The 22,942-nt window shown below is 39.8% G+C and overlaps 1 protein-coding gene across 6 annotated transcripts in view; it reads right to left on the bottom strand.

The window, feature by feature from the left end:
* AFF2 (ALF transcription elongation factor 2) overlaps positions 1 to 22,942 on the bottom strand; it is a 347,838-nt gene that overhangs the window by 79,768 nt on the left and 245,128 nt on the right. For all 6 annotated transcript variants that reach the window (XM_072877471.1, XM_072877472.1, XM_072877473.1 and 3 more), the window contains one exon: positions 14,876 to 14,927. In XM_072877471.1, coding sequence (XP_072733572.1) covers positions 14,876 to 14,927 — 52 coding nt within the window. The remainder of the gene's footprint in view (positions 1 to 14,875; positions 14,928 to 22,942) is intronic.

The following is a 22,942-nucleotide window of genomic DNA, read 5'->3' as shown; positions in this document are numbered from 1 at the left end:
TACAGTAGGGTTGCTAAATAAAACACTTAAACCTCAGGAAATGCTAAACTTAAGATTGCACAAGTGTTACAGACTCAAACCTAATTATGTCCTCTCAAACAAGCCTATGATGAAATGGGGTCCCTGCCTTATTAGTGAGATAATGTGAGGTGTGCCTCTTTCCAATGGTACTCTCCCAAATCTCCCTTTTTCAGCTGCCACATGCAAATGCAGAGTCAGAAGCATGTTATTAAGAAATCTTTCTGAGTAATAAACTACATGTAACAACACACAAATGCTTCATTTAAAATGGATTAAAACACCATCAAAAATGGCATTTCAGTTTCCCAAGCCTCCCACTGAATGCCAAGTTTCAGTCCCATCCTGCAGGGAACTAAAATTATTTTTAAAGCTCATAAATGGCCTTCCACAATGGCAGAAGTTTTTTTGACTGTACAGTGATATTTTGCTTGACCCTTCTATATACCAAATAGCTGGACTATAACAATTCTGAGTTCAAGCATGTGAAACCTACATCTAAATCAGTTTTTTTTCCCCTGAATTATTAAAAAAATCACTACATGAAAACCGATATCAAAATACAGATAAAGAAAAGAAAACAGAAGAGTGGAGAGTGTCTAGGATCACAAATAAATAATAATAATGCAGTCGATTCCAATACAAAGTAAAGCAGAAGATATTCTGGAGAGCATGTGCATAATGGTGTGAGCTAAATTGTTTACATGAAAGATTAAAGAAGATGAAGATATTTCAGGGAGTGAGAACTGGCAATGTCAAAGTCATAGAATATTAAAGAGCAGAGTCTAAACTGGGTGTTTGATTTTTGACTACTTAGCTACATTGATGGCAACTGTTTACCCTGAAAGAAACGTGGTAGCTTTCGGAAGAAAGAATTATAGATATATTTTATTTTCTTGGACCACGAACATTCTAGCACATATCTTTCTTTAGATTTTTACATGGAAAATTTCCACTTTTTTTCCCCTTTGTTACTGGGAGAAAGCACTTTCCTAACTCTTAAGAAAAGGCACATCCTGGAGGGACAGTGTCCTTCACGCACATGCTCACTCATACAGAGTTTTAAACAAATATTGCAAATACGCAGGTTAATCTACATGCCAGCCTACTTTAATGTTGGATGATCAAGCAACTGGTCATTTCCTATTGCAAATGATTCAGTTTCCTTCTGAGTGGGAACATGGTGATGTTAAACACAAGACAGAATATATGTCAGGGATTCCATCTGAGAAAGAAATGCAGGATCTGGCCTTCTGCTTTTATTTGTCTTGTAGGTGTTGCTCATTCGTTTTTCAAAGCATATTTGTTGCGATATCATGAGCGTGCCCAGTGGCAGAAAATAAAGGCAAAATCAAAGTGACATTGAGTAACTCTACACATTAAGCTTTGATGCAGAAACATATTGTTCGACAATATTTGGTGTGCAGCAGGTCTGTCAATTAGAGCTAATTATTTTTCTCTGATCAGGAAGAATGCAATCTTGTTTTAGGCAGGTTTCTTTGAAATGTACGCCTTTTATATAACTTCATTATAGGAAAATACTTCTTCCAAATTACTTTTTTTCTGGGCTGCTTAGCTATTGACTCAAATTGTCTGTGTTGAGTAGTTCTCTCTGCTTTGATAATTAACTTCTGATCTTTACTGAATTTAGCAGCTCTACTCAGATGTGTTCATAGCCATCCTCCTCAAATATTTCAGTGTTCATCGCCTTTAATCTTTGAACAAAATGATCTCATTGAGCCTCCATCAGCCACGGTACTCAGTTAATAATTCCTGTTTCTCATCTTCATGACTGAGTTTGATTTGTTTTAGACTTGATGTGAGCTTTTGATTATTAATTTAAGATATTTCAAAGACAAACATATTTTAAAAGTTATTTTTTTTATCTTCTATTCCTAGTCATTTACAAATAAGAAACTGGTTTTAACTCCACAACGATTCCTAAACTTCATGTATTAAAAGTATTATCTGGCAACAGAGCAGGTAGGAGGTCCCTAAACCATGATACGTGTGCCCTGAGTGGGAGATGATGCTGTAAAAGACTGGTATGAAATTGGACCCGTATAATGTAATATTCAATGGGTGTTAGGAGAATTACATCATTGGACCTTTGCTAATTTTGAGCTTGAAAACATGCATTAAAATAATTTAGGATGATTAGAAAATGGAAGCCAGAGTGAACTAGACAATCATTCCACTTTAATTTGTAATTTCCTTCTTTTTTTTTTTTTTTACAATTATGGCCTTTCCGTAATTGTGCCTCTGCTCTCTAAGACCTTATTTCAACAGCTGACTCTAGTGTTGAATAAGAAGGAAGAAGATGAAGAATACATGAAAAACAGTAAGATACAGAGGATCATCCATCAGAGGATATTTTCCCGGGGATGTTTTACCATGACTTTTATAACTGTGAATGACTCCTACCTCTTATGTTGCATTACACCAAAATCATGGTGCTAGTTGTTTTAGGATTAGTTCAAGAACCACCTGCACTGTGCTTTACTTGATCTGCAGTGTGGATACACCCATAAACTTATTTTGTTTGCGGGTTTTAACTATTACACAAAAGATTAAACTGGGAATAAGCACAAACTGCTTCTAGATTGTGCACAAGGACTGCAAAATGTGAAAAATTATGCTTTTCTTCGTCACTATCAACTACTGGACTGGCCTTTGGATATAAAGAACCAGAAAAAATACTCCAGTCAGTACAACTTTCCTAGACCACAAAGACCTGAGGAGAATGAACTGACAAGAGGCTGGCTCAAAAATATCGAAGTAAAATAACTGGCATCTGCAGAAGGCAAATAAGATCTTTGGTCAAGTGTTACAGGGGAAGTGTCTGCTGTCCAAAGAAAGTATGTATTTTCTATTGCATAACTGAAAATCCAGGATTTTCAGGGAAAAATATTTGATTCTGAGAAAGTGAGATTAGACAAAAAGTATTTTTTAAGAATGCCTCCTCACCTTCTTGATTCAGAAGTACTGATCAACCACCTAAGAAGGCAATTGCTGAGCCTCAAAGAGTCTCTTAGGGTGAGACAGATGGCATTTGATGCCATCGAACATGTTGGCAGAAGAAGGAAGGCCTTCATGCTTTAACTTTTTACGTGAGCTACTGCAAATCTAACTTAGGTTAATCTCCCAGTTTCTAACCAGCTCTGTATGCTTGGGTGAATAGCTAAGCAACTCAACACACAAGTAAGTTTACAACCCACCGTGCTGTTCTCCTTTCCTGTAGGTATAGAAGAGACTCTTTGGAGACCCAATTCAACAATCCAATAAAAACAAAGAAACTTTCAACATTAGTTGAGTTATATTTATAGTTTTATATATATATATATATCTTTGTAGATTAGAATTTGTCTTGGAAGTTAAACCATGGTCTTATTTATACAGAATGCCTGACCTATGATCCTAAGTAACGAACCAAAAACCACTACTTACCCACTGCACTGTATTGTGCTCTGATTCTCTAATGACACAGTTGGTGCTAACTACAACTTCCTGTGGAGGAGGAGAACGTAGTGTGCAGTAAACAAACCATCCAGAATTGTGGTGGGAATCAGAAAGCCCAAAGCCGAGGTCTAAAGGATTAGTATGTGATGATACATGCATAAATATGTGTGTTGTGTTCCTTTTTTTCTTCTTTACTTCATTGGTTACATTCTCCTCTACCTGTCCCCTAATGTCAACAGAGGAGATTGTATTCCTTTCTTGCTAATTGCCTTTGACGTGAAGTTGGCAACCTTGTATTTGAGATTCTGTGTGTGATGTTCCGGGTCACTCTCACCTCGAGGACAAAAAGCCCAATGTTACTGTATCTAGGACTAAAACCAATGGAGAATATACTTGCCTCATCATGTTGTTTTTTTAAAAAATGAGTATTCTTCCTTCAGAAGCCAAACATGTGGGATGGATCAGCTAAGAACCATTTTTTGAAATATCAAGTCATGTGGTATCTACAAATCAAAACGGTTCATTGAACTCTCACTGTGTATGAACCACAGAGAGCTTCTCATCATTGCTTTGAGCAATGCAGTAACCTTCATGGCTTCACAGACAGATGCTCAAGAATACTTGAAATACTGGAAATTTAATTTCAATTGGTGCAGCGGAGGCTGGGTAAAATGAAAAACAGAGTTTAAATGACCAAATCTAAAACAGTCTGTCTGTGGATTAAGAGTCACCTTCATCCTTGATGTAAGTAAGTGAACTGCTTTTAATGGAGCAACAACACACAGATATATTTGGGCTTCTGTCAGCATTTTTTCCCAAATCCCTACGTTTCCATCAGGCCAATGGTGGAAATCAAACTAAGGAAGTGTGCAATGAAAAACATGGCCACTTCCCATTCTTGAAGGACTATTCCATATTTTTTAAAAAAACGGAGAAAAGAGCTAAAATGGAGAAAAGACACTGAGTGCGTACTACACTCTGAGGAGTGCTTGCTGCTTGTGTGGACATACCTGCGCTAGTTTCAAATTAGCTAGTGTGGGTACTATGAACATCGTTGCTTTTGTCACACAGGCTTCAGTTTACTCAGTGCCCTTGGTGACATTTGCAACACAAACTGTTACGGCTATCTGTCAGTGAACGAACCTATTTCAAAGATAACTCACATAACATGTATGCTTATTTTACGACTTTAGTACCAATGTATCTTGACAGAAGAGGCTTGAAACAGCACCTGCCTTCCCCAATTATTTTGATATACGCTGGAATGTTTCAAAAATGTTTTTGATGGCAGATTGCTAATTGTACTAATTTTGACTCCTCCATCCAACAAAGGAGAAATTGTAATATGATATTACAAATTCTACTGACTCTACTTTTGTAGTCCTACAAAACATTGTCAAGTTGCTTTACAAATGCTCATCAATGTCTCATGAAGTCTAGTAGATTTAAATGCTCTGACAATACCAATTGACTTGGTCATTGCAGAGTTCTGTGGCAGAGAACAGAACTGGCTAGAGCTAGGCCTGATTTTTCATAAGAACTGTTTTACTTGGGAAACAAATATACAGCCCTGGTGACAGAAAAATTTGGGAAAATTGTACTGAATGGTCCATGTTTAAGAAAAAAACTCTAAATTGAAATTCTGGTTTGAAACATAATTTCCTAGCAAATAATTTGTTACAAATTCATTACAAATGACCTAGGCTTAGTGGATGATAATCCTGTTGTGAAAATATAAAACATCTAGCTAGAAATAAAACTCAGTATTTGTCATTGTCTTACTACCGATGATTTTTCTAAAATGTGTGTTTGGTTCAACACTCCAGATGGCTAATAAATAAAAAAACCCCATTATTTGTTGGGTTTACTCCACAGCCACATTTCAACATGTTAATCACGTGATTAAAAATCTTGAGGAGGCAAAAGAAACAGAGAAAAGGTCAAGAAACATTTATAAGAGAAACAAAAAGCCTTCTCTCAACTTCCCTCAAGAAATAAGCAGCAAAAGGCTGGATTCAAAGAATATCCTGTGAACTCACTGTGCAGCTGCAGACAGTCTCCACAACCTGTGTATTCCTCAGTTTCCCAGTTCTAACAGAGAGTAATTCTTTGTATCTCCATCCCTGAAACTTACCTGAACAGTGCTGATATTTTGAGGTCTTATAATGAGGTGTACTTTTAGTGTGCAATGTCCGATTGTTACTTTTGCAACATTCACACGAGTTATAACTTGGTGCTTCAAAATGGAAAAGAGGATAGGCAGACATCTCAGGAACAGCCTTGTACCCCTGCTCATTTGCAGTTTATGCCCTTAGATTTTCCTTTGTGGCAAAGGCCTTTATCTCATTCCTTCGGGAGTCCAACCTATCCTTAGTCTCTTCCCTACTCCAAATCAATGAATAGTTCCCTAGACTTGAGAAGCAAAAGGGCAGAGTCAAAGAGTACCAGCAGTGGCAGTGCTGCAAGGATGTGAATTGATGTTGCTATTGTTCATGCTGCCCATTTATTTCCTGTGCAGGACTAAAGACTTTAAGGATTTTAACTTATACTGAACATTACATCTACACAGAATGTTAAATCTATTACAAACAGGTAGCAGTGGTAACTGAGGTAAACAATAACTCTTTGCTGACCTTGGTCTGGTTTAGTACATTGCTCAGATGACTTAGCCAATTACTAAATTGCACAGCTCCAAAAATTATACTTAATAGTCTTGCCATGAAATTGGTAATTTTGTAAAGTGGGCATGCTCTCTGCAAGAGCACCCTGCCCATATCAATTGCACTGTCACACTGTGGTCCTGGCCTGTCCCTGCAAGCAGGCAGAAGGTCTGTTCTGGGAAGACTCATCCTGCTGGCACAGAACGGAGCACCTCCAACCCCAGCAAACCTTGCAGTGGCAGATGAATTCATTGTAAGAAAAATTAAGGTGTTTAATTCTCATTACTGTTCTCCTTCTGGAATACCTCCAAGGGAGATCAACTTTCACTTCTTCTCCCCTTATTCTGGCTGACAGAAGCTAATTACTGGATTTATCATGCCCTTTTCATCACCTACTTTACGCTTGTTCTGGCCACCTGAGAGTCCCTCCTTCAGGCTTTTGCAACCCCCCCAGTCTCAAAGCCAGCACTAGCACTCTCCTCTACTGGTGTAAAAAACTCCCAAGAATTTAGATTTTGAAGTTTACAGGCGGTTGCTTGGGCTTTCACAACAGAGCGACACTGCAGATGGCCAGCATAAGAAAGCCAGACACTTTCTTTACCAAAATGGTTCACAAGGCATTCATGATAAAAATCACACTCTCCTTTTGAGGAGAAAAGGGAGATAAATGTTTCCTATGTGGTCGGATTAGTGAGTGTTGAGCACTGAGATGGCCTGCAGATATCACAGACTTCAGATTTATTTTTATAGGACAGTATAGTCAAGTCTGGCTTTTCTCTTAACAACAACAATGCTGGTGTCAATCAATTATCTCACCTGCTGCTGCCTCTGCTTGCTGTCAAAACAATACAGGGCTTTTGCATAAGTGGCATACATAGCAAGAGGCCCTGGGGAAATATATTTTTCCTCCACGCTTATAATAAAGACTGCTTTACACAAAAATGTGTGCACAAACATGCACACACACAGAGTATATGACCCGTCCTCTGGACTGAAAGCTGCATCTCCTTCCTCCCTCCCACCCCAAAAAGGCCGGCAGATCTCCAGCGTCTGGTCCTTATGGCTGTACTGAGGAACAACTGGCCTTTCCACCTCTATTTAATTAGTGACGGAGGCATCATTATAAAGTCTTTTATAAACCTTCTCCTTCAGCTGAATGACGTCTTATGGTACGGCTGACAGAGCCTGGCTGCTTCAGGCTGGTGGCATGAAAAACTAAACCCAAGAGAAGCACCTGTTTAAGAGAGCGCTGAGGGGCTATGAAGTGCCTGCTTACTTGTGGGGAAGTGAGGAGAGGACTTCTTGCAGCTGTATTTATCCATCTTTTCAACTAAGGCATTTCATTCCCCCCTTGTTAGGGCTGCCTGCCGGCCAGTATTTTCTTTTCCTGTATTATCGTCTCTACTGTGGCAGAGGGTTTCTGAGACGCTGAGCTGCCGCTGCATGGCAACCCATGGAAAAGGCAAGTCAGTGGGAGGGACGGGGCTCCTCCAGCTCCTGCGCTGGTCTGGGCAGCTGCTGCCCCAGAGCCCAGGTGAGAGCACGGCCGCAACCTGCAGGGGCAAACTTATCGTTGTTGGTCTGTAGTACTGTGCGCTCCTCAGCAACCATTTGTCCTGAGGGTTGTATTAATCCCCTTCCTTACTGATGGATGACCTCCACAATAACAACATGTGCGGAAACAATTACATGAGATTCTGTGAATTTGAACAAGTTAAAAGCTTTTGATAACACTGTGTATTTTAGTGGTGTGCCATGTTTTTTGCTCATAACTGCAGCAAGCTCAGCTCAGATCTCAGGCTGGTTACTGAAAGCTTCTGCTGATAATAAACAAATATATGATATGAACCTACGTCATTAGCATGTGAATTATGACCTTAGACATGTCAGCCATCAAATCTCTTATTACCAAATATTTGTCTAATGCAAGCTGGAGTATTCATTTTACACAGTTGATGATATATGGTTGTTTCAACTAGTGTTGTGCAGGATAAAATAATTTGAATATCAATTAAAATGGACTGAGGTAGCAAGAAGAGACATATCTTCACGAAAGGATTTTTCACGGTTATAGACTGACAAGGTTGGAGAATGACTGTATTACCCTAACAGCTTCTGTTTTCATTAATGGCTTAATGAAAACATTTCCCTACAATTATAAAACATGACTGTAGATCTTAAACACTGGAACGAGGGTTCTTTATCAAAACACACACTGCTGTGGCTACAACTGATGCTGCATCACTCTGGGATTTCAATGGAACCCAATGACAGATAAACTGTTTACATTAAAAGACTCTATGAAAGTTATTTTGCACCTAGTTTCATCCTAATCCATCTGATTTTTCTATAGCTTTGACAAGATGACCTCTCTCACTGTGTGTGCAGTATTGATGTCATTACTGAAGAGCTGTTCTTCAGCCTTTCTGCTGATAACAAAGTAAATGGAAATGCAGAGAAACCTTGGGGAGGTAAACAGCTTGTTCAGGATCCAGCTAAAAAACGGGAAAATTACAACAGGAAAGGATATCTATTGTTACAAGGAAAGTGGTCACTGTTCCACTTTAAAAAGTGTTTATGTGATATGATGAAGGCATACTGTGTCTTAGAATTTCATAAACCTTTAAAAATGTAACTTGAGTAAAGGCTTTGAAAGCTCAGTATGCATTATAAGAATTCAAAGCTCAGCCTATGGCTGATCACCTTTTTAGACTCAGCTACAAAGTCAAATATTTTGTATGTAATTACCTAATACTATCCTAGTGAAAAAGAATTATGTTCATGTGAAATACAAATGATAAAGCAGGGCCATGGATTATATGCATGTCTTCTGTTTGTATGGTTATCAGGGAAGTGGCAATAAAGTGGCAATCATTAAGGGAAGGAGGAAAAAAAATCAAATAGAAAAGAAAAACGTCTTATTGATTTGTTCTGCCAAAAACACTATATACATAAAATACCGAAAATGGAGCAGGTCTGTAACTACTATCAAAGTTTCTTTGGTTCAAAAACACACAGAACGCTAGCAATGTGCTTTAAATTAAGCATGCATTTCAAAGGTTAACAGGACTATTCCTTAGGCAGAAGAACAAAGAGGAGCTGGTTAAAGAAAATTTAGTACACTACAGCTACTTAAAATACTGTATTCAGGTACAACTTATTTGGATGCTTTTGAGCTCAAAGCCAATTTGAATTATACAGGGGTTCTTTAAAGAACAAAAATACTAACCTGTGTTTTATCTAAGCTCTTTTAGCTGAACTGAGCTACTAATTAAAAATCTTCACTACTCTTCCTAATTTCTGATGTATTTTTTTAACAGAGTAATAAAGCTATTAAAAGCTCTGTCCTTCCTCACAGAAGAGTGTTAACATTAGCATCTCTGAAATGCCCTGTCATCTAATTGTTTTACTAATAACATGTCTGTCATCTGCCTTGACTGCATCTTGTGTAGCCAATCTGAAAATATTGTGCAGTAGGACTTCTGAATGCAATACTGATGCATATGCCAATGTTCCTCTCAGTGACAATACTACAAGCGTTTACAATCCAGGCAATGCTTAAATGTAACAATATCTCTCAAATAATACATTAAACAGATGTGTACCTGGTATTATAAATACGTGACATAAAAATCTATTGGGTTGGTCAGTGTGCATATTAAAACCATTCAAGTAGGTCATATTGTAGATAACTTAAAACTTAAAGACAGCAATTTTAATAAAACTGTCAATACAATTTTCTTTGTAAAAACATTTGAGACTGATTATGCTGCTTATATTGAAAGAGAAACACAAGGTCTATATCTTTAGATCTTTTATTGAACTGTGAGCACAGCATCAATAACTGCTTCTCAGCTGTAAATGAAAATTGATTCCAGATCTAACCCGTCGTTTTCTGTGTGTCTTTAATCCGAAATCACCCACAATGAGACATGAGAATCAGCATTTTGTCTATGGGACAAAGCACGTGTCATATGGCCAGCTCCAAAGTGTCTACACTGAAGATACTGTGGGGTGTGTTTACATGTGTTAGATGTAGGCGATAACTGCGGTCTCTCCAAGCGAGGCCCAAAAAGTGATGACAGGAGTTTGCAGCTGGAGTGGAGTGACTTGTAACTTGCCTCACACTCTACTGCAAAGATCAGTATGGTCCAAGGCTTTACAGATCTGAAGTCTGAAGGGACCTGCAATGAACATCTCATTGGACCTCCTGCACATCACAGCCCAAAGAAACTCACTTGACAACTTCTACATCAAGCCCACAACTGCCAGAAGTCTAAAAGGAGAGGGAAACCACAAGGTTTCAATGAAATTTGCAGCAGATTGGCACTAGTAGTTTGGATTTCCAGTCAGCTCTCACTTGCTGAAGCCTCTTAAACCCTCTGGGGTGAAATTAAAATGTATAGCCTCCTTTCAGGAATCTTTTTCTTGGTGATATGTTGCTAGGCCATCATCATGCGTGCCTTAATTCTTTTTGGCCGAACCAAAGAAGACCTAACATTTATATTAAGGAGGGTTCTCCAGATCATGTTTATAACTCTTAGGAACAATTTCCAGTTATTCAAAATCCTGTTTGAAAAGTGAATGCTAAAAGTGGGCAGAACATTCAATAACAGCCTTGCTAACGCTGTCTATAAAATAAATACATTCCACTGACTTCAACCTGGTAGTTCTCATCTTATCCAGAAATCAGGCTCAACTTCTTACTTATATGACTGACTGGAGCTATCGTGTGTTGGGTTTCTTCTCAGCAGTGGGGAGAAAAGGAAGGAGATGTTTAACACCTGAAAGAGCACAAGGTACATAGACCCCTAAATAAATGCAATACAGATTGGAAATAAGTATGCTTGTTCATAAGAATGAGAGAATAAGACAGAAAAGCTTTGTTTCTTGCAGACAAGCTTCTAACAATCTTCTACCATGACAAATGGACTACTGGTAATCTCAGAAGATAGGCTGATAGTTTGAACTCTCTCCACATACTATAGACATTCACTAAAAGTTGAGATCAAGGTGCATTTATGGATCAGTGTCATTACCACCCCTGCTGTGTAAAGACTGAAGGGTCCCTAGCAATTCTCAAAGGACAAATCCTAGGGCTCCCTACTGACCACTGTTCTCAAAGAGTTTCAGTTTCCTTGAAATACGAGTAGAGATACAGATAACAAACTTGATTTTTACACACTGTGTTTTTATTAATAAAAATGAGTAAATGCTAACTCATGCTTCACATTGGCTGCAAGCCTATAGCCAAAAAAAAAAAAAAAAAAATCAGAAAGATTGTAAAGACGATTCCATTTCCTTACAGAAAAGTTGCATAAACTGTTAGAATGGTTTTGAGCTGAGAGTTTTAATCTTTTCTCTCCCTGCCAGAATGCACACATGTGTACAACTGAATTACAATGGTCATTTGACTGCAAAATCTTTATCTTAAAAAAAAAGAAAGTATTTTTCTAACCTTGGGCTCCACAGCTGAACATTCAACATTGTAAAATTCACATATTGTAATTGTCTTGGTCTGTCCCTCATGAATGAATATTTTATATACTTTTTGGAAAATATATTTTGCAGTCAAAAACCATTGCAGCTACTTTGTTGATGTTTATGTGTCTGACCAGTGGACCAGATCAACCTTTCTTTACACTTCCAATCCCCTTTCTTTAAAGAGATATGGCAGAAGCTGCTAAAGTGTGAAGGCACTGCCAGTGTAATGCATGAGTGACGCAGCAGAGCCATGCTGCTCAGCTTTGCAAGGCCTTAGTCTGGGACGCAGTGTGTGACAAAAATCTAAAGGACAGACACATACAGTCATTCATTCAGGAAACCTAAAAAGTGTGTGATACTTTCCTATAATGTGTATAACTTTGTCTATACCCTCTATTTGTAATGCAAATAAAAGAGATGAAACCATACATATGTGGGGTACATAGGAAAGGCGAAGGTTTCCATTGAAGTGCAGGGCATTTAAGAAATATGCTCAGTGTGCTTCCTGTCACAGAATCACAGAATCGTATAGGTTGGAAAAGACCTTTAAGATCATTGAGTCCAACCGTTAACCTAGCACTGCCAAGTCCACCACTAAACCATGTCCCTAAGCACCTCATCCAAACGTCTTTTAAATACCTCCAGGGATGGAGACTCAACCACTTCCCTGGGCAGCCTGTTCCAATGCTTGATAACCGTTTCAGTGAAGTAAAATTTCTTAATATCCAGTCTAAACCTCCCCTGGTGCAACTTGAGGCCATTTCTTCTTGTCCTATCACTTGTTACCTGGGAGAAGAGACTGACACCCACCTCGCTACAACCTCCTTTCAGGTAGCTGTAGACAGTGATAAGGTCTCCCCTCAGCCTCCTTTTCTCCAGGCTAAACAACCCCAGTTCCCTCAGCTGTTCCTCATAAGACTTGTTCTCCAGACCCTTCACCAGCTTCATTGACCTTCTCTGGACACGCTCCAGCACCTCAATGTCTCTCTTGTAGTGAGGGGCCCAAAACTGAACACAGTATTCGAGGTGTGGCCTCACCAGTGCCGAGTACAGGGGGATGATCACTTCCCTAGTCCTGCTGGCCACGCTATTTCTGATACAAGCCAGGATGCCATTGGCTTTCTTGGCCACCTGGGCACACTGCTGGCTCATATTCAGGCGGCTGTCAACCAACACCCCCAGGTCCTTTTCCACCAGGCAGCTTTCCAGCCACTCTTCCCCAAGCCTGTAGCACTGCATGGGGTTGTTGTGGCCCAAGTGCAGGACCTTGCACTTAGCCTTGTTGAACCAAAATAAATGAACTGTCCAGACAGTTCATTTATGTTTTACGTGATTGGAAGCGTTCATGTTTGGAGTCCCTAAATATTCAGACTATAATCTGTTTCTTAAGAAGATATTTGGGAGAGCTTAGGAGATTTGAATCAATTCTAATCGCTTACAGTGAGATGAAGCTCACACTGCCAAAAGGAAAAACATTTTCTATGAACTATAAAATTTTGAGAAACTGCATGAACAGTCCTTATTGTACTCTCTTGTCTCTCTGTAGCTTGAACAGCTTATGCTGTGAATGGTATTACTGGAAAGTCAGATGGAGTTTTGGTGCAGTCTGAGGCTCGGACACATCACCACCACACAAGGACTCAGGCTGCAGCTCCTGAACTGGGAGCAATGTGACACTGTCCATGAGCATGACGCTGCCTTTGGGTAAGAGGCACGCAGGTACCACACAACAGCAATGATGTTTTGAGAGCTATCAATACTCCACTGTGTAGTGTAAACATAACCATGTCTTTCCTGCTTGGGATTAACATGAGAGATGACACCTATTCAAGTCAGTGAGGGCTTTTTGTTTGGTGTCAGCAAATGCTGGTCCAGGCATTTGCTTCTTTATTCAGCAATGATACATGATTTCATCTTAGCAGTGTAAATTGTGTAAATTTGGAATAATTCTACTTAAGTCACTAGAAAACTACTACTGTAGGAAAACAAAAGTAACTCCTACCTGACAATATATTTCCATTTCTATATTTTGGGCATCTCAGTACCACAATGTCATTTTACAGGACTATTTGGGCAAGTTTCCAATAGATCAGGAAACCTGCTGGTTTCTTAAACCACTGTGTTTGTACAACAGCGCATTGCACAAGTACAGCCTTTTGATCCTTTGGCTTCAGATGAGAGCACAAGTCTATCTTGGTGCTAAAAAATACTGACTTGTATGACTAAGGGGCCAACTGACACCAGAAGGTAAATCTTTCCTGGCATGACCCTAAAGGACATATTAGCTAGGTTGAAGGAGAATATTTAGGGGGTTTAAAAATAAATAAGAAAGAAAGATTGACTTATAATTAACATTTCTCAGGCTGAACAGATGATCTTATGCTGAATTATAGCATTACCTTCCTCTCTATTGCAGATGTTTACACATTTGAACCTATTGCATATATAGAGTAACATGAAGGATTAATTTAACCCAAAGCCTCTTTTTTTTTTCTGAGAAGAATGTTGAGAATATGAATTTCACCAGCTTTATTTCCCAGTATTATCCATAAATATTTATAAAGTGGAAGGGATAGAGAATGTCATGAGCCAGTTTTCTGAAAATGATTCTTCATTAACGTCCCAAGTAGGTTGAGAGACTTTCAGTATTGACCTACAGCTACACACTGAGGATTTTCCCTCTCACAAATGGGAATCACTGGATTACTAACTATGGACTCACAGCTCTCTACTCATTGACTGGAACAAAACTTACAGACCCGATCTTCTTGGGTGCAATTGTACAAATGAATTACGAAGTGCAAACCAACTCTGCAGTTGTGAGAGTGGTCTGATGTGGCCATTTTACATCCACTTTCAAAAAGGTCATAAATTTCAGAAATTGACTGCGAAACAAGTGGAGGCTGTTCCACAGTTAGTTAGGTACAATGGAGGATAGAAACTCAGAGCACATTAGCTATTCCTGGGTGATGCCATGTGTGGTCTCTTATTCCAAGGCTAGTAAGCCATGTTTTGGTTTAGTTTAATCCACTTCACAAAGTTAATTCAGCAAAACTGACAAAATGCATTCCTATTTAAAAATAAGCTTCCTCCCACAGAGGTTCTATGCACAAGCAAGATTTAAGCTAATGGATTCTGCAGCACCACAAAATGCTTTTGATGCAAATATAGTAAACCAACATGCAATCACATTCAACTGATGGAACAACTTTTTCAGATTATACGGTCTATGCACTTATATCAGATGTATTTACCTGTTCATTGTCATCTTCATCACTGCTGAGTTTCAGATCATCCTCAAGCATTCTGAAAAAAAAGAGAGACAATACAGAATTACATTTAATGAATTAACTTTATATACAATGGGCTGAATCTACCCTTCAGCAAAGTCAGAGAAAAACTCCCTTTCAATTCAACAACAGCAAAGTCTGATCTGTGATAAGTAAACTGATGAATACTCCATGTACGTATGTGATGCTAGGTAAGAACAAATGACTTTCAGACTCATCCATTATAAAGTTTAGCAGTCAGGTCCTGTTTTATTTGCACGTTGTCTCATGGCAATTAGTCCATAGACACCTATGTGTATTTCTAAATCAGAAGGTGGAAAGGAAATTCGACTCTGAGACTGTTAAAAACTGAGAAAAAGTCCTCCATGTTTCATTCTTGATGTAGGGCATCACTGATCTTCTTTGAGGCCGGTACCAGTCCCCACCTTATCAAACTGAGAATGCAGAGTGGAGAATAGCAAGAAGAGGAAGAGCTTGTTTGAGGTTTGATGGGACCTCACAGTTGTTAGTATCTAAAGGCAGAGCAAACATTTTCCAAACTAGGAGTCTGCTAATTCATAGCCCCCCACCCCCTTTTTTTTTAAAAAATATGGGGAAATCTCACATCACTGTTCCCTGCCTTTGGTTAAAGGGGAAGGAAACTCCTAAAGATGTGGCTGTCCCAATGCCTCCTTCCTTTCCTTTGGCAGAAGAAAGAGCTGAATAATGCATATTACTGTATTAACACTCATATTACTTCTTTTTTTTTAATCCAAGACTTGGGTATGGCAAAACACACAGGGTAAGAAACCATATTATTTGCTGTTACATCTTTGCTGAATAGGTCTCTTCTTTCAAGGTCTGTCTACCTAGAGAGACATGACTAGCAGCCACCAAATACACTCCCGTACAGCTTCCCATATATTCATGCTTTTATCTGGTGGTCCTCCTCAGAGCTGATATTCCTTTGGGCACACTTCTACCTCACACCCATCTTTTCACCTTGACAAATTCTCTTATCACAGGATGACATATGAATGAATCGGCACATCTCACCCAGATCCGCTGTGACAGCCACTAAAATTGCCAAGCTTCCTTTCTCCCAGCCTGAGCTCCTTTACCCACGGCAGGAGGCTTGCAAATTGCAATTACTGTTTCCTTTCTGCCTTGATGGAGACTGAAGTCTATGATTTTTTATTGTTAGCCTTTAAATAACTGTAGCAATCAATGGATGTTCTGTTAGGAAGGTTTTTTTTGTTTGAAGACTACCAGTAAATCATGGAAGCCTCCTGGTATAAGGAATTTTAAAGAGGGGGCAATAATCCCAATGTGGAAATACCAGAAGGTTCAAAGCCCTGCTGGTGCTCTTAAAAAGAGAAAGTGCAAGGAGATCTTTAAACAGGTTTGTAAGTCATTTGTCTTTCGGTGACCCCTGTTGTCGGGCAGCTCAGTGGTTACAAAGTATCTGGACACATAACTACTAGTCATTAATGTCTTGATAAATGGCAGATGCCTCCCTGTCATATGTGAACCCATAAAAGTAAGACTGTAGCATGGATAAAGAATTTTCTAAAAGTAAGAATTTGTGGTGGGTTGACCCCGGCTGGACGCCAGGTGCCCACCAAGCTGCTCTATCACTCCCCGCCTCAGCTGGACAGGGGAGAGAAAATGCAACGAAAGGCTTGTGGGTTGAGATAAGGACAGGGAGAGATCATTCACCAACTGCCATCACAGGCAAAACAGACTTGACTTGGGGAAATTAATTTATTACCAATCAAATCAGAGTAGGGTAATGAGAAATAAAACCTAAATCTTAAAACACCTTCCCCCCACCCATCCCTTCTTCCCAGGCTCAATTTCACTCCCGATTTCTCTACCTCCTCCCCTCTCAGCGGTGTGGGGGGACGGGGAATGGGGGTTGCGGTCAGTTCATCACACGTTGTCTCTGCTGCTCCTTCCTCCTCACACTCTTCCCCTGCTCCAGCATGGGGTCCCTCCCACAGGAGACAGTCCTCCATGAACTTCTCCAACATGAGTCCTTCCCACAGGCTGCAGTTCTTCATGAACTGCTCCAGCGTGGGTCCTTTCCACGGCTGCAGTCCTTCAGGAACAGACTGCTCCAGCGTGGGTCCCCTGTGGGGTCACAAGTCCTGCCAGCAAACCTGCTCCAGCGTGGGCTCCTCTCTCCATGGGGCCACAGGTCCTGCCAGGACCCTGCTCCAGCACAGGCTCTACATGCAGTCCCAGCCTCCTTCGGGCACATCCACCTGCTCCAGTGTGGGTCCTCCAGGGGCTGCAGGTGGATATCTGCTCCACCATGGACCTCCATGGGCTGCAGGGGACAGCCTGCCTCACCATGGTCTTCACCACGGGCTGCAGGGGAATCTCTGCTCCGGTGCCTGGAGCACCTCCTCCCCCTCCTTCTTCACTGCCCTTGGTGTCTGCAGAGCTGTTCCTCTTACATACTCTCACTCCCCTCTCTGGCTGCAGTTGTGCAGCAGTTTTTTCCCCTTCTTAAATACATTATCCCAGAGGCACTACCACCGTCGCTGATGGGCTCAGCCTTGGCCAGCAGCGGGTCTGTCTTGGAGCCGGCTGGCGTTGGCTCCATCAGACATGGGGGAAGCTTCTGCCATCTTCTCACAGAAGCCACCCCTGCAGCCCCCCCCTGCCCCCGCCGCTACCAAAACCTTGCCATGCAAACCCAATACAGAATTTTTCAGGAAATGTTAATCTTGAGAGGCCTGGACTTTGGTGACAAACAGGAACTTTTAATGTTTATCTAGCAGACACATTCATTTGTTTCCCCAGTGTCATTACTTGCTGTGCTGTTCTCAATGTATTGCTGTACCTCGATCTATCCATAGCCCCAGATTGTTATCTGCAAGTCTCATTACACTCCAGAAGGACGATACCCCCAGGAAACCGAATCATCTTCATAGAGGACTATACCATTCTGACTCTTAACTCTAATTCAATCCTACACTCCTACTTTTAAACCTACATCTCACTTTAATGTGTAAATTATCTACTGCTTTAAAGCAGCACTGCTAGATAATGCGCTCTATTATTATTTTTTAATGCAGATCTAAGAGGACATAATGCAAAGGATCTTTTCATGAACGAAGCCCAAAGGGTGGTGGTTTTTTTCTTCTTTCCAGCTATCGCTTTTTTTTTTTTAATTTGTTACATGTTAAATTCCTTTTTGACATATCCTAGTAGAAATAAACCAAAAAGGACAAAGGAAATTCCATATTGGATAAATGGAAAGAACAAAGAAGAAAACATAAAAAAGATAAATGAATATACTTACTAAACTAACCAAACAGCCATCTGAAATTGCTGATTAATAACTGTCCTTATACAGCCTATACTGCAGACACTTTCTAACAAGTACAGTAAGCACAAGACATGTTTATTGAATATTGAAAAATATAAAATGGATATAAAACATGATTAGTAGGAAGCACAACTGTTAGAGTTGGTTTCAGATAAACTAAATTTGCAGGATTTATGAGTTCCCCTCAAGAGACTAATGGATGTTTAGACGACTAGAGAGAGGAAAAAAATTGGATTTTGGTATTTCTTTAGCAGTTCCAAGCTTATCACTTGGAGTATATAATTCTTCTTAGCCTGTTCTGCTAAATGAAGAATATGTCATCCCATTCAGTTACAAAACTCAAAGGTTAAACAACTAAACCACACAGCTTCTAAAATGCATCACACTCTCCTGGCAGATGGAATAATTAAAGAGAAACTGAGTACGGTATCAACAATAAATATATGGTAGCCAGAGAAGCGAGGAAATAAATTAAAAATAAACAGTATGTGCAAATGAAAGTAGAATGCTGAAGGGTTCAAATACCCTGCTCCCAGAGGATATTGGTTGGAAGAGGTAATATTTTACAGAAAGCAGAGGACTAGATGGTCTTCCACAATTTTAAAATGTGCTTAATATTCTGAAGACATGGGTCACAGTAGCTTGTACTGTTTAATGTTTCTATTAACTCTCATTTATAAGCAAGCAGCATCTGATCACACTCAAAGCCCAATAAAGGCTTTTTGAGATTGCCAGCAACCTTAATCCAAGGTGACTATTTCACTATCACATCTAGAGAGGTAACCCATTTCAGCTTCAAAGCCCTGAGACAGAAGAGCTCTGTATCTACAGCCCTCTCAAAAACTGTCTGGATGGTTTGAACATGAAATTAGGCCCTCTTGAATGAGAGATCCCTGTAAATACGCATATGATCTATTCTGCTCTATGTAATTGTTAACCTCAGAAACACCCAGACTGGAGATTAGAGTATATTTGTTATGAAGATCAGGCCAGCTATTAATAAAGGCCAATTTGGCAGATATGTTAAAGTTACAATGAATACTGTCAATGAGGGCAAATCAAAGAGAAAACTGTCTGTATCGGAAAGCTATCTCCAGAGGTGTTATGAATTCATTTTATTTCCTATTCTTCTCTGACCCAGCTGACATTATTATTGAATATACATGTACTTGTTTGTCTTTTCATCCATAGCTAATGCAAAACACCACTTTAGGGAAAGAGTGGGATTAAGTAGGAATTTTTATTTCATTATTAGAGCAATGCCATTTACTGTAACAGTTGAAGTTGTGTCAGCACATTTATTATAATTTAAAATTTTCAGAGGTTTATAATTTGGAATGTGAAATTATTGCAAAGCAGAAATGTCGGGACAAAGCAACACGTTTATCTGTGGTGTAAGTAGGGGCAATCTCATTGACTGACTACAATACCCACTTCCTCCAGGGATGAATCAGCTCCCAAAGCAGATTGTTCCTACATTACAAATTTAACTAGACAAATGGCTGAATGAGGGCTTTATTAGGATGAGTTCTGTAAAAGTCTCACTAGAAATAGTAACAACAAAATACTATTTTTAGGAGCCTTCAACTTGTACCGGGCCTCAGAAGATTATGAGATGGACCAAAATCAAATTGAGCTATTTTTATAACAGTTTATTATGATTTTGGCATAGCAAACTGAGTTTTTATCTTCTCTCTTTGACTCTTCACACATTTTCCAAAAATATCATTAAAAAAATATGCCATGATAATAAACCAGTTTAAACATAATCAGAAACCCCTCTGTGTCTGTTCTCTTAACAGACAATGTCAAAAGATTATGCAAGTCCCATCATGACTTCTGTTTCTCAGTGGGACAGACTCTGTTTTATACCTTCTTCCTCTCCATGCTCAGCCTGAATGAGTCACAGAGTCCCTCTAGCCACTCCAAACAGTTGTTACAGCATGAGTTACTCAGTTAAAATATAAGTCTAGGCACATTTTTTTAACTGCTTCAGAGCAGTCATGAATAGTGAGAGTCCAAAGCTGCAGAGCAAGACGATCTAGGACTTGACGAGACTTTTGGGGTCACTGAAATAGGCTTTCCCACCTGTCAGTGCTGGGAGGAGCAAAGGCAGCAGAACCTCAACTCAGCTCTGCGGTCTGGGCTGAAACTTACTGGGGTGTCACCAAGCTCAGCTGCATGCACACTGAAATTGGACTTGTAGCCCACCCCTACTGTTGAGTTCAGCAGGTGTTTTGTGCACACCAGACCTGCTGGTTTGGGACCCTGTGAATGAGCAAGTGAGGATTTGATTCGGAGATGTGAGATAATCTCCTCCCTGAAAAAGCACTATCATGATATAACTCAATTTCACATATTTTTATAGAAGACACTGAACTTAAAGGAGTATTTTCACCGCTCAACATCCTTTTTTTGTTTTCATGTCTAACGTATTTCAATGTTTTTTACAAGTGAGTAAGGTCCGCATTGCCAGCAGACTTCCAAGAATGCTATGCATTTCTTCCTGCTCTGGTTGTGTAGGGCCATGATGGGAGTGCACTGTGTTTATAATAAGATGTTAGAAGTTTGGTGAGACAGCTTCATCAAGGAGGAGGTGCTTAAAAGGCAGCCTAAACAGGACCCAGGTTTTTCACTTCTAATTTCCTCTGGGTTCAGCTCACCACTGAACTGGACCTCCACTCATGTAAAAAAAGCCTTGTGGGAATGAAAAGGATGGAGAAAAGGGAAGAGGGGGTTGCAAGTAGCGAGCGAAGGGAATACTGGGCAATTCCCTAATCCTGAGCTGCCCAGAAAATTAACTTGCTCATGTCAAACCACATTTGTACAAAATGCATATCCCATCTGGGTCATATCACAAATACAAGTGTTGCTTCTGCAGGAAGAAGGACAGGCAATGGCGTTAACCAGACATACAGGCATGCCATTCTTTTCTTGCCAGGTTTGTCTCTGGTAAAATGGAAATATATTTATAAGATTCCTGGTTTTCAAATATTTAGCCCATTTGTTTTTGTAAATCTGTAACGTTGTCCTTGCAACCTCAATGGGCAAACCATGCTTCTGTCCCATTAGTGGGGTAGGATGTATTGCTTGAATTTGGCTGAAAAGAAAAGGTAAGGATGAAACTGTGCCTACTGACACAAAAGACATAGCAAAGCACTGATAAGGAGAAGCAGTGGCTGGTATGGGATGCATACAGAGGATGTGGGTGCTCTCCAAGGAAAGAGTTCCCTCCTGCTTCAACCTTCTACTGATACAAAAGGACAATATTAAATGGAGGTTTGTGTGATTTAGATTGGAGTAGAATGTGCTACAACTAGTTATTTTGTTCGATATTAAAGAGAGAGCTTAGACTGTTACAGCAAATTTAACTTGTGATACTTAATAAGACTTAAATCCAGAACAGGCAGGAATCAAATAAATGTCTTTGAGGTGAAAAAAGCAGTACCTTACCATCCTGAGCTACAAAGCCCTTGTCACACTCTCATTTACAGCAATACCTATGTGGAGGGGAACACTGTCCATGCGAATAGTGACTAGCACTGAGATGCAACCTTTTCTACCCCTGAACTTTCCTGGAAATAAGGCCATCATTTCAACACAGTCTATGCCAGTTTACCCTATGGACTTTATACCGAACTTGTTTTTCATTTTCCTAGTGCATTTCTCTGTAGTATATAAGACTTCTCTGAGAGCGGTAAGTCAAAAGGTATCATGCAAATGACAAACTGTATAATGGAATTCAGATGTATTTTGAGAATGTGTTGCACACACTGGAGCACAATTTTATCATTTATCAAGGGGGAAGAAGGGGGCCTACGTGTGTGAAAACATCTAACAACAGATTTCCCCAGAGAAGTTTATAATATAGTGGACAAAAAAACTGGGGAAATGAAAATAAATGGTAGAGTAATTCCAAAGGAAAAAAGAGGATCTTTTGCTTTAAAACATCCCATCGATAAATCTTGAAACCTGATATTCATTCTTTTGCTGAAATGTGCAAGTCATCTTTAAAATATTTCCTCTATGATACTGTAAGAGTTACGGTAAAAGAAAATCTCAGAAGATTAAATGGAATTTACAAGCACCATTTACCTTAATAGTCAGGGCCACTTGTCCAGGAATTTTATACATACTTAAGTATAGTTTATTAATTTTTCCTTCTCCTCATCCACCATTTTCTTTCATTACATTCCTGTCAATGATGAGGTCAGTCTGTCAAACTTTTACTCACAGGAGTAACTTCTACTCATTTGAATAGTTTCAGTGGCCTGAATAGGACTAATTTGCTTAAGGACAGAGCAAGACCTCAGTCTCTGGCCTGAAATTGCCTCCCCTTGGAAAGAACTGAAGTCAAGTTTCGTGTCTTCACCGCAAAAAAGCCTGTGAGCAATAGGGGTACCTGGTGTCTTCCGTCCTGCAGGAGAAGGCACACATTAGCCTCATAACATGGTCAGCCTCCCTCTGGCCCAGCTGACAGAGAAAGATGGCTTGCTAAGAAACACTCCATTTTGTGTTGTCACACTCAGCCTGCCTTAGTGTTCCTGGCACCATATCAGTAATTAGTGTAATTACAGCTGGTGAGAGAGAAGTAACCCCTGTGGTTATCTATTAGGTACCTCACAATCAGAGAGTGCACTTCATTACTCATCTCTCCGTATCATCTCTTAATTTCAAAAGGATTAAGCAAAATTAATTCTTTCAGTAGAAGA

The sequence above is a fragment of the Ciconia boyciana genome, chromosome 12, assembly GCF_034638445.1.
Source record: "Ciconia boyciana chromosome 12, ASM3463844v1, whole genome shotgun sequence".
NCBI lineage: Eukaryota > Metazoa > Chordata > Aves > Ciconiiformes > Ciconiidae > Ciconia > Ciconia boyciana.
Note: the sequence above shows the minus strand (reverse complement) of the source record. Positions and strands in the feature narration are given on the sequence as shown.